We start from the raw sequence: 13421 nt of genomic DNA, 5'->3' as shown, positions 1-13421 counted from the left end.
TTCAAGCTCATTTAAAACTGTCATTTTAGGTCGATTTGAACAGCTGGACTCAGCTGCACTAAGTGTAGCTGCACATAAGAATCTCTTTATTATAAATTAATGTGATTGAGAAAATTATAATAAATGTATACATGCTTTGCTAATGATTGTATAAACTTAAGATTACTGTCATACATATGGGAAGATGGAACAGGTACGTGTATTCTCATTTCTCGTAAACTATAATCTTTCTTAAAATTGTCGTCAAACAGCACTTGTTTTTCTAACATTGACGTGCATAAATCATTTATATTTACATTGCATTATGCGCAATATATTAGTTTGTAACTTGGGAAAATCAAGGCAAAGGGGTAACCCTGTTTGTTTATCCTTATGTCAGCCGTTGTATGAATTTAAGTCTAGAATCTGAGGTAAGGTAATGCTTATTTCTATTTCTGTGTTTCTGGCGTTTATCAGAGCTAAGATTGACAGTTCGTAGTACTAATCACAGAACTAAGAGTTCTGTGGTACATGTACTAATCAAGTGAGAAACTGATCAAAACGTTTACCGCCCTCTGTAGCCGAAGTGTAGATGTGTTTTCCGATAAGCCAGTTCGGAGTTCCAATTTGCTTGCGCATGAGCAGAAAAGGGTCATTCGTACCAGCAAGCATGTTGGCTTTTAAATTCACTGGGATAAGCATCTGTGATGTAATGATTATTCATGTAATCCTTATAAAGGTTGCTTGCCAGCACATCCGCCTGACATTAAAAGTGGTATTTGGCAATATCAATAGAAACAGATTGTTAATACATTCAATGCGAAATAATGAAATGGATGCTTTCCCAAGTGCTTTCCCAACGGATCATTTTGGTCATCTAGTCTACGCAAGTTCATTCTTTATTTGAACAAGGTTGATGAATCTCATAAATTGCTACGAAAAGCTTATGCATTATGTCGCTCTGAAAACAAGTGAATTGCCCCTATTCGACTGGGAAAAAAGAAAGGTCATTCGGACAAATGTGACGCCCATAAGCTAACTCCAAACTGGCTTATAGGACTACATTATTCGAGCCATTTTTTTTTCAATCTCTCCGCTCTTGGTGACCATGTACAAGCATATATGAAATTGGATAGAATTGAATTGAATACATGAATATCTAGACAAATGCTCTCTAGATTGCCAAAGATCAGAATAAAAAATACCTGGTAAAACGTATTCTGCATTCAAATCCGCGTGTGATGAAGGTTAGAGGCAGTTAAAACTTATTGCGTCGGACATAATAACAGCTGTTGTTGACGTCATCGATCATCAGTTTATCGTGTTCATGCTTGTGGGAATCTATGACGTTGTGAAATAATTGAAAATGCATATTTACGAAATTTACAGTTATACAATCATGTTACATATATTGTTAATGATAAATAAATATTACGTTGTACATACACTGTATATTGTGTCGTTGTATTATCTGTCATTCTTATTGACATTTTTTTCCAATTCATTAAAGATATCTGAGCATATCATTTCTGTATCATCATGATAGTATTGAAAGGTTTAAAAAAGAACTGCAAATTGACAGAACAGTGTCACATTATTTGAAGAGCTTGCTTCCAAAAGGCGCTAAATCCATTGAAAAATGGTGGATTTAGCGCTTTTTGGAAGCAAGCTCTTCATTTGTTGTTGGGAAATTGCGTCAAAAGCTGCCTGAAAAAATAAAAGCTAAAAAAGACCCAAAGAAAAAATAAATACAGTTGTATGTCATGACCGAACATGGCTTGCAGATTTAGATAAAGCGTATGGCTTCATGTCTACATAATGCCTTTATTTGTTTTGTCGTCACACCTTTATTTCTTTCTTGTTAAAACCTCTTTGACCTAGTGGGCAACGCAAACATTTCTCAAGGATTAACCTTATGCTGCATGAAGTGAGAAAGGAAATAGGCTTCAAGGGCATGGTCGTATATGTAAATTTTAGTCGAAAAAAAAGACATGTTAAATCGTATCAGGGCAATTACCCCCGCGGACAATTACCCCCTACCAAATACTAGTTAGTGATAAGGTTTGAGTAAAGATTAGGGTTAGGGTTAGGATTAGGTTCAGGATTAGGATTCTAGGTCAGGGGAAGGGTCTGGGGTAATTGCCCTAGACCCATGTTTAATTCGGCTCACAATATTATTTGCAGACATGATATCATTATATACATATACATGTACTTATATAATTCATATACATTGTATATATATATATATATATATATATATATATATATATCATACATATATATTTATATACATATATGAAAAGCTTTTTCTGATATCAACATTTATATAAAACTACCACAATCTTATAAATATGGGTGTTATATATATGTATATATATATATATATGATTATATATATATATATACATACATATATAGTATATATATATATATATATATATATATATATATGTGTGTGTGTGTGTGTGTGTGTGTGCGTATATTATATGTGTTGATATTTATTTTAAACCCAGAAAATTAATCACTGTGTTGGACATCGATGTGCAACGGGGATTTGCAGCTAATTTAATCGTACGACCTTTGGCGACTTTCTACCACAAAAGAGAAGAGAATACAAAAAGCAGATCAACTGAGCGTGTGCACGATTATAGTATGAGAGTTCAGTCAACTCTTTTTTCTTCTATTTTGCCTTTAGATCAAGGATAGGTTCTAAAGTAAGATGCGAGCTCATGTCTGTGCAATAGGTGAGGTGACGTAGTATTGGATATTTTTTTGCCAGAATAAGAGATTGCTAATTTCTATCAAAATTTCATTCGGTGAAATTTGTTCTACACAGAACAAAACACGATGATAATAATGGGTGTATTATGAGACACATCAAAACTTACCATTAATCTAGTGAGATTGGAAACAAACAGAATACACTGTACTTAGATAAACCTCCACAGAGACAGAGAAATAACGAAATTACATGTTATTCATTCATTATAGGCAACCAATAAGAAGACCGTATCTTTTTTTTTAGTGACGTTACATCTGATGTGAGCTAGAGATGGAAGAGAGATAAACATGCCAAAATAGAAATTGGACGGTATAAGGTGAAGCAGTGAATGACGAATGCGAAAACTGAATTTAAATCAGGGATGACGGTGAGATAGTGATAAAATTACAAGGATGGTTGATATTGACTGCTAAGAGAAGTATATCTTTAACTTCTGAACTAAAAATACAGGGGATTATAAAATACTGATGGGCGTAAATGCATTATTACAACGATACATTGAGGAGCATTCAGTGGCGTATCTAGGGAAAACGGCGCCCGGGGCAAGCGCGAAAATTGCGCCCCTAATTTCTGAAAAAGTGTTCAAACCCAACCCCATCCCGGTAGGGACTTTAAACAAAGTCCACATGATATGCTTTTTCAAGCACTTTAAAGGGGTCCTTTGAGGGTGATTTAAATGTAGTGAATTTTGATAAATTTTGGCGAGCGAGCGCAGCGAGCGAGCCGAAAATTTTGGTATTTCAGCTTACAAAACATGGAATTCTTGTCATTTTTTGCTAATCAAATCTTACAATTGCAATCAAGATATAGTGACGGCTTTATAGATAACGATTTATACCAACAAACTGCATGAGGAATTTCAAAAGTACTCTAAATTAGTACGCGCGAGTTATCCGAAATTTGTATATTTCCACGTCATCATCACGTTTTGTTCTTATCTCTTTTTTCTTTTTATCTTTTTGGATATAAATTTTGGCGAGCGAGCGCAGCGAGCGAGCCGAAAATTTTGGTATTTCAGCTTACAAAACATGGAATTCTTGTCATTTTTGCTTATTAAATCTTACAATTCTAATCAAGATATAGGACGACCTTATAGGTAACGATTTATACCATCAAACTGAGGACTTATAATACTAGTACTCTAAATTAGTACGAGGCGAGTGAGCCGAAATTTGCATATTTCCGCGTCATCATTACGTTTTGTTCTTATCTTTTTTGATTTGTTTTTTTTTTTTTGCGTCCCCCCCCCCCATTTTGTTCGAAACTGTTGGCGTCCTCTCTTGATCCAATCGGCGATCGCTTCAGAACGAATGAAATTGCAGCCGCTGCTCCGTGTAATATTTTTCCTGCTTAATATAAGATGACATGTGTGAACACAATAGATATTGTCATTTTGTGCGCGTCATCGTCACATCTTCTTCTTTTCTTTTTTTTTTTGGATAAATTTTGGCGAGCGAGCGCAGCGAGCGAGCCGAAATTTTTTTTTGTATTTCAGCTTACAAAACATGGAATTCTTGTCATTTTTTACTTACACTGTATTTAATCTTACAATCCTAATCAAGATAATAGTGACGGCCTTATAGATAACGATTTATACCAAGAAACTGTGGATTTGAAAAAAATACTCTAAATTGTACGAGCGAGTGAGCCGGAATTTGCATATTTCCTCGTCATCATTACGTTTTGTTCTTATCTTGCTTGATTTTTTTGCGCCCCCTCCCCCCCCCCCATATGTTCGAAACCGTTGGCGCATTCTTTTGATCCAATTGGCGATCGCTTCAGAACGAAAGAAATTGCAGCCGCTGCTCCGTAAAACATTTTGCTTGCTAAATATAAAATGACATGTGTGAACACAATATACATTGTCATTTTGTCCGCGGCATCATCACGTTTTGTTCTAACCTTCTTTATTTACATAAATTTTGGCGAGCGAACGCAGCGAGCGAGCCGAAAATTGTTGTATTTCAGCTTACATAACATGGAATTCTTGTGTGAACACAATAAACATTGTCATTTTGTCCGCGTCATTACCATGTTTTGTTTTTATCTTGTTTGATTTGGTTTTCTGCCCCCCCCCCCCCCCCCCTCCGGGCGAGTTTTTTTTTCTTCTTCTTTTTCTTCTTCTTCTTCTCTTCTTTTTTCTTCTTCTTCGTTTTTTTCTTTTTCTTCTTCTTTTTTTTCCCGTTTTTTTTCGTTTTTTGCGCCCCCAAGGAGTGGCGCCCGGGGCACGTGCCCCCCTTGCCCCCCCCCCCCTAGATACGCCACTGGGAGCATTCCAGTCTTGCGTGTGTCGGTAAATGTGTCTATTGACGGAATGACGTGTAATAGATACTTGCAAGCAGTTGAAATCAATGGGATGATTATTTTCTTAATAGTGCAAGCATCAGCGTCTCAAGTAAACAGATTTATTCGATTTTTATTCTATATTTACGTTCGAAGTTAAATGAAACGAAATAAAATCGAAGAATACATCTCATGGAAACAGAGTATGAGGATGGATTGTGTTTTATTTTGTGATCAAATGCACATATCATAGGGATTAGTGTGAAGAAGGACAGAGAAATACAGAACATGTTTTATTATTAGACACCTATACCAACTTACAAGGGGGGGGGAGGAAGCAAAAGTAGAGCGTGTTATTCCATTTGCATAAGGATGTTGTCATTTGCAGAAGACACGACACAATCTCGCCATGGGCGGATAAATTCTCTCATCTTTTACTTACCTTTGGTATCAGCAAGGAGATGGAACTGGCATCTGCGCGTCTTGGCTATGTGTGTATGATCATCCGAATCTCGTTATTGCAGTATGGACCCTTAGCACATCATATTGCATGAAGGACCCATACTGTTCTACTTTATGACATCACATCTCGAATCAACAGAAGCACAAGATATGGAAATCAAAATGAGATGTTTGTAGATATATTATTGTGTTTATATTAGAAAGAATGCACTACAACGTACTAGCATATTACTGTCGTTTGTTTTTTTTTTTGTTTTTTTCGTTTTTTGTTTTTTGTTTTTTCGAATGACGATCTGGCCAAGGAGGTATACAAGGTCCGTCTAGGCCGAATACCTCCACGTGAGTCTCGGGGGTGTTGCAAGAAAGTTGCAATCAATTGCAACTCCCCCAAATCAATTGCAAATCCTGAATTGATTGCAAATTTACAATCCATTGCAGGATTTGCAATTGATTTCAAGGTGCAATTGATCTATCTATTGCAAAGTTTGCGATAGTTAAATTTGCACTCGATCGCAACTCGACTTTCTTGCAACACCACGTTGGAGTTTGAAATGAGTAAAGTACACTGGTCGCAGGTAGCATCGTAAACCACCATCACGCCTCCGATTTTGTAAGTTAATGTATGAATAGGAAAATTGAAAGAGAACGCCCCCTACTGGTCAAGGCAACGGAAACGGGACTGATCGCGAGAGACTGTGGTTGAAGAGTTCTGCAGTGAAGGACGAACGTTTGCTCAACAACCTGGCAAGACTCTTGCTGCGTGTAGGTCTGTAGATCCAGGGAGGTGGTCTTCCACCTCCCTGGTAGATCCATTAGGAATGTCGTGACCACAGAGAATAATCCAGAAGTTATTTTTGGTAAGAAAGATCGTTTTTATCATCACTGTTTTACCTTGTTCCCCGCACTACACACACACACACACACACACACACACACACACACACACACACACATATATATATATATATATATATATATATATATATATATATAGACATGGTTGGACAACACCAACTGAGAGATTTGAAAAAGAAAAGAAAAGAAAAGAAAAGCAAAGAAAATCCGCAACGAAACCATTCTGACGATTGAAAATCAATATTTGGCTAGTGAATTAATGTAATGTAATGACATTTGAAGAAAAAAATAAATCAAATCTAAATATTATAGAGAAACAATATATCTACAGCAGGGTTCTACACGAAGGTCAGCTTCATGGATGCATGTATCGTTGATTAAGACAAGCAGGAAAACTGAAGAGAATAGGAACATCCTGGTTGGTTACTTCGAATATTATGTGTTATCCATCAGATATGGTTGATATTTCTTTTCAATATTTGTGTGTGTGTGTGTGTGTGTGTGTGTGTGTGTGTGTGCGTATGTGTGCTTAACCTTACGCAAGTCTCTATTATTTTAGGATTGTTACAACAGTATTTCAGATTTAGACACAGATTTCTATCATGTAGTTCGTCAATATCAAGGAAATGATTACAGTATACTGCGTTGTACGCATGCGCCTCAAAATCATGAAGAAACATTGTTTACACATGTGCACATATCATCAGCAAAGGATGGCTGTAGTTCACGTAATTATAGTTAACAGCACTTGTAATGTAATGCTAGGCCTGTTGTATGTGTAGATATGTGTAATCTTGGAGGGGGTTTCAATAATTTTGTGCATGAGAAAAGCCCTGACCACCTAAGCCCAAGTATAATCATGACGCACTCTATTTTTGTCTCATTATCCCTCTGTGCACTGTGGAAATAAAACTCCTCTTTTAACTGAATAAACGTTGCATCTCGGTTTTCTATCTCAGATATTCCGAAACGGAAGTGATACATATTACCTTTGGGGTCATGTTGATGTATTTCGCAACCGAGCGTGGGCTCCGCCGAAACGCGGCCTACCTAAATCCAGGATTACTCACAGCTAAGCCCGAGCACCGAACCGTACCACTCCACACGATTCTCGTAAGCTGTTGCAACGGAACGTGCAGACAGGTAGATCTGGTTTTTTACCCCGCGCGGAGGCACGGCGAAATCTGACTGATTTCTACAGAGAGACCGTACCGCACACGGCTACAGAAGTTTTTATCCTGTCGGATATATTTAGCGGTGCGTGCTGTAGTAACCGTTAGCTCCGAAGTAATCTTTTTAAAATGCTCTGGTCAGAGCATTCATCCTCTGGTTGAATGACATTTGCCGTGGTAACCACTATTATTGTGATTGAAGAAGGTTGACATGCAAGTTCTGACGGTACGCTGTATTTCTGCGCCGATCCGCGGTTGGCTCGAGCCCAAACTTGGTCAGCAGAAGCTCAGAAAACTGCCTGTTTAACACGCTGTCTGCCTGAACAAGAAACAGTCGGTGGATCTCTTGAAGGTTGAATGTGTTTCTCCGCTCTGTCCAGGACCGTCCAGCTGTCAGATTCAGCAGTCCAGAGACTTCCCGCGATCAGAAATGTTGGCAAAGAGTCTAAGAAATAGCCACAGCAGTGAAAGGGGCACTAACAGTGTCGTTTCCCTAATGCATTTGAAGGTATAAGAAGTCGAAGGAAAGTTTTTCAAAAAGCGGTGCAGATTCGTGGGAACCCTTTATAGCTCTCATGAGCCCCATCCCGATACTAGCTGTGTACAGGTCAGGTCAGCCCTGATGTCCGGAAACTAGGAAGGAATATTTCTGAAATATTCTCCACAGCCTTCACTTCACTTCGTCATCGTCGAACCAAGCAAGAGATTAACTCACCATGGGTCACGTAATGGGAAAATTATCGGATATTTTGAGTGTGGACTGCAGATTCCCAATAAATGGAGATCGCGAATCGAGGATACTGATGTTGGGTCTCGACGCGGCAGGTAAGCAATCAAGCTCAATCAAAATCAGTAATAGGATTGTAATCATTATTGTAAAGCCCAGTCTTCACTGTTTATTGGTTTGTTTGTGTATCAATTTTTGTTGTTGTTTTGATATTTTTCACGGAAGTGTCCGTAACTTTTCGGGTACAGAATTACCTGGCTTTCATGAGAAAAAAAAAATTCACGCCGGCCTTGCATGCCTTTGGGGTTTGAAAGCAAATCTCCTATATACAAAACTGTAAATTTTTTAAAGGTCGCAGATATCAAAGAATTGTCACTAGATCAGTAGATGCTTTTTCCCCTCTTTGAAAACTAATCCCTATCTATCCCCGATAGAAGCATGATAATTATCACGATCAAAAAAGAAGAAAAAAAAAGGCAATTAGCATATCTTCATAACGCACGTTTTGGATATCGAAAACCACAAGTCGGTTGATCTTTCGTGCTGAATCTAATTTCATCATCGATTGTATAATGCTAAACTCTGCATGCTAGGACCTATATCACTATTTAGAATAATAATCTACTTTCTGCATGCATCAGGTCAGAATGTGCACGACGAAGAAACGGGAAATATTCCGTCTGTGTGTGATATCCCCTTGGTATAATCGGCCCCTATATATATATATATATATATATATATGTATATATATATATATATATCCTATATATATATGTATATATATATATATATATATATATATATATGTATATATATAATTATGACCATGTGTGTGTGTGGGTGTCTGAGCGAGTGTATTATATACCTGTGTGATCAGGTCGCTGTATCTCACTATGCAGCATGTTGAAATAAACATACATTAAAACTAAAGTTGTAAAATGTGCATACAGTGTTTGAGAAGTACTCTAAAAGATTGTGTCCCTTCAGTATAGGAACGACCATCAAGATACTGTCAGTAAACATTTAAAGAGCTATGACAAACACTAGTACAAGTGTACCAGCGCAGCCTTATTCAAATGCATGAAATTAGAGCGCTGCCTTCCTGTAGATACAGAGACAATAGTAAAAATAAGGTTTATCTCTCCGACTATACGATGTACAGGGAATGCAATGTTATGCACGTTTGCTTGCACACACCAAAAAGTCTTTCACGCAGCATCAAAATACTGATTTATACGTCTTCCGAGAAGAAGAAGAAGAAGAAGAAGAAGAAGAAGAAGAAGAAGGAGAAGGAGAAGAAGCAGACAATTTTGCTACCCGCTAATAGAAGCATGGATGAAGGTAGCGTCGTACCTGGACAATTTCATTTAGTCTTTCTATTGTAGGTGTGAGTTGGGAAGCCCTGTAGGTGTCGGACATAATCGCAGCCTTTCTTTTGGAAGCGCCTCGGCTCAGCTCAAACTGAGGTGCCAACAAAGAGATTGAGTAGGTGGTAGAGAAGTCTTGCAAAAGCGGGACAACGCAACAGTTTTTACGTGCATGTCAGCGTTTTGTCATGCTAATTTTTGATCTGCGGTGTGAGAAAGGCATCCCACAGTGAGATATACATTCGTCTTTGCTGTCACTAATGTGCTAGACCAGAAGATTAGGTGAGATAGACACATCTCTGAGCTGAGCCGTGCACATTGCACACAGCTTTCATTTCAGTGACACTGCAGCGAGTTCGAGCAAATTTCAGCTCTCAGGAAGTTATCCTTCGACAATATCACAATAGATATGAGGCAATATCAATATATGTAATGCAAACACACATCGTTATGAGGTGTACTGCCCATGGGACTGATTACTGTTCCTTTAAGTTATGGCCAAATTAGAGATTCGTACTATATATGCCTTCGTAACCATTGGTGATGCGCGTATATGATTCTGTAGGGGGCTACCTGGAAACTTAGATGTCTTTTCATGACCTGACATGAGAATAAAAAGTATCCCTGATCTGAGTAGTTCGCCTGTTATTGAGGTGCATCCGAGATACAAGTTTAAAGTATCTCCCCGAGTCCGCTTTGGCGTATCGGAACCTTCCTTAGATGTTTGAACATTAGCAGCCCTGCATCGAAGTCAGTTCTTTTACACCAGTTCGTCCTGTCGAACGGGAGACAAATAAAAATGTTGCCAATATACACAACTTTGCATTTAAACAGCAGTCTAGCCGTCCAAGAGCAAGCAGTCAATAGAATACATTCTAGTTTATTGTCTATCCGCCACAAAAAGTGGTTTCCTTCTCAATTTTTACATGCGTGTTGTACGCTTCTCAAAGAGGAAAAAGACACGACAGGCAACTTTCACATTTTCTCTTTTCCTCTTCCCTGTTTAATATCTACTACTCTGACGGAATTCACGATGGGAAAAATTCGCAGATGCTAGTTTAATCATGTGTTACAGCTACATGGTATAGGAAGTGAACTCTATACTTCCCTTAACTTGGCTTTGTATCCTTGTTAATCGCTAATATAGCACATCTGTACTCGTCTATCCTTTACCGTTCCTACAGTTATAATTATGAGTAATCAAAGATTCTCTTTGACAAGGACTCTAGCAGGAATAAACTGCCATTATTGAGAGTCAAAGCGATTGGATCTATTATAGTAGATAGTAATGGGTTGGATTACCTCATTAGGAACAACTTTATGAGTTGTTTCACAAAGTACAATGCCAGATAACGATGTGTTCCAGCGTTCAAGGACACACTTTGGTCTTAATTGGAAAAAAAAATAAGGTGTGTGCTAGAACGTATCAGTTCACGCGAGAATTCATTCCAAATGTACTGTGTGTCCACTCATCAAATCAATATTGATTTGTATACTTTTCCTTTCTATTGCCTGGACGCCAATACTCATCCACAAAAGTATCCACTTAGTGTGCGACTTTTAAGGACAGTAAACTGTTCATGGTATGCTTCACAACCTGTTTAAGAGACGAAAATGTAATTGATAATTTGGGAGACATCAACACAAAATCTCAGATAAACAATCACATTCACTAAACCACATCTGCCGATATTTCACTTGAGAGGGATCGGCGAGCAGGTTGGTCTATGACATTGTCTTCGAGACATCCGTTGAAATCTGATATAGCAACACTTGTCTTTATGACTCTCATGGTGATCACCATGCAGTATTGCATGCGGCAACTCTTCATGGTATACATACAGAGTAATCTTACAGGTAGTTCTTGACACTTTGAAAAAATGTCCAAGTGCGATTCCATGCTGAGTTCAAGTAAACATGAGTTCAAGTTGATTTTGACAAAGTGCAAGGAGTGCAACACAATACCACAGGTTTCATCGAAATCGGATGTGAAAGTTATGAGGGTATGGAATGATCAAATTTCACATGTTTTCACTACAGAGTAATCTCGATCGCAACCACAGTCATTTAATGTGCAAAAACGATGAGATAATGAGATTATCAGCTCAAAATCTTCTCGCAGGTTTGTGCACAGTATATCATTTTGGTCGATAATCTAGCAGCAAATATTATTGAGTTACAAGAACTTCAATTTGTCGAGAACTTAAATTTGATGAGAAGAATAAGTTTCTATTTTGATTTTTATACCTTGATTTGATGTTACATATATATCATACAAACACATACATACACACACACACACACACACACACACACACACACACACACACACAAATACATACGTTTTGCTCTATTGTAGCCACCTTGAATTATGCGAAACATGCGCTTGGAGGAACTTAAAAGTATACGGGGGGGGGGGGAGGGGATTCATAGCAGGGAGGGGTGACTAGGTGTTGCTTGATTATTAAACTTTAACTTAATAAGGTTTGAATCAGATAGCAAATTGCTTGCTACATCAACTCAACTGTGTCCGAACATTGCTGTTGCATGGAAAGACAAATATAGAGGAGACCACTCATTTCCATTCAGCGAGCTATTTAACCAGTTGGACAAAAAAAGGGGGAAAACTTCAGTCTTTTGGCTATGATATCATTCTGTGCAAGATGTCAGAGTTTGCATGCGTTTAGATCGGCTTTGGTCACTCCTCTTGGCGACAGATGTGAAGTTTTATCGGACAAAAGGATACAAACAATCACTACACGTCGCTTCCTCCATGGGGGCCCTACTCCTGAAAGTGGGTTCGCTTTTTTAAAGATAAAATGGAGTTCCTGTTAAGGTGCATTTCACCGAGTGAAACCATGATTCAAAGTATCTGGATATAACTGCTAGTCAGTATGATGCTTAGGGAGCATTATAACTCATGTTTGATTACTAGAACGTCAATTTAGATGAGAACTGCAGTAGTGACTCTCGGAAAATAACGGCTCGTTTAAACTGAAGGATTTGGTCTCGCGAGCGCATGATTCACAACGCCCCCTTGCGGTCCCGAGAAGAAAGTCGGTTTTCGGATACTACTCACAGAACTCGTGAGAGAGTTCTGTGAGAGAGTTCTATGTGATATACTACTGAAGTGTACTGTACACAATGTTAGCGCGACCGCATCCCAGAGGTTACGATCCGCGATCCGTTTATAGCTAGCAGAGCAAGCTGTCGACAACTGCGTACATTGTGTGTATAGCCCACAGAGAGTTCTGTGGTATAGCTACTGTGTGCGTCTCATGTCCGACGTCCTGTAGTGTACGATACCCCTGTGCGGTGTATGTTGTGTGTACGTGTGATACTCACTGTCGTATTTCAGTCATGGGGGCATGGATGGGGCCGGCCGCCAACCGTGTACTATAATCGAAGTGTCTAGTACTGTGTGGTGGCCATGAGCACTAGTACCCATATTGTACACATGCCCAGCACGCAACGCGCTTTCCACCACTCTTTGCCTTCCACCAAAAAGTCGATGCTCTTTGCTAGTCATGCTTCCACCGAAGAGTGGATTCAGTTCACTAAACAATGTAGTCCGTGGCGATATCGTTCTGGCTTCAGTTCGCTATGACAATGCCACTCACTATTGGTACATGCGTGGCCGGCCGTGGCAAGCGAGCTGGCTTCTTTCGTTCGCCCCGTTGCGAGCTATATATTTTACACGTATTATGTACTTGGGTACTGTTTGTATTCATACGACCAGCTACGAGCTGCGTGTTAGTGGACTGTTCTGCAGATCGTGCTATAATAAACAA

At 38.7% G+C, this 13421-nt stretch overlaps 1 protein-coding gene across 1 annotated transcript in view; it reads left to right on the top strand.

Annotated features, from left to right (window-relative positions):
- Nucleotides 1-7494: 7494 nt before the first annotated feature.
- The window catches only part of LOC139718197 (ADP-ribosylation factor 1-like 2), a 52327-nt gene continuing 46400 nt past the window's right edge, over nt 7495-13421 (top strand). Inside the window, exon 1 of the mRNA XM_071629678.1 lies at nt 7495-8361. Coding sequence (XP_071485779.1) covers nt 8253-8361 — 109 coding nt within the window. The 5' untranslated portion in view covers nt 7495-8252. The remainder of the gene's footprint in view (nt 8362-13421) is intronic.

Source organism: Diadema antillarum, unplaced genomic scaffold, assembly GCF_040938485.1.
Source record: "Diadema antillarum isolate AM-2024a unplaced genomic scaffold, OU_Dant_1.0 scf00000091, whole genome shotgun sequence".
Lineage (NCBI taxonomy): Eukaryota > Metazoa > Echinodermata > Echinoidea > Diadematoida > Diadematidae > Diadema > Diadema antillarum.
This window is presented reverse-complemented; position numbering and strand designations above follow the sequence as displayed.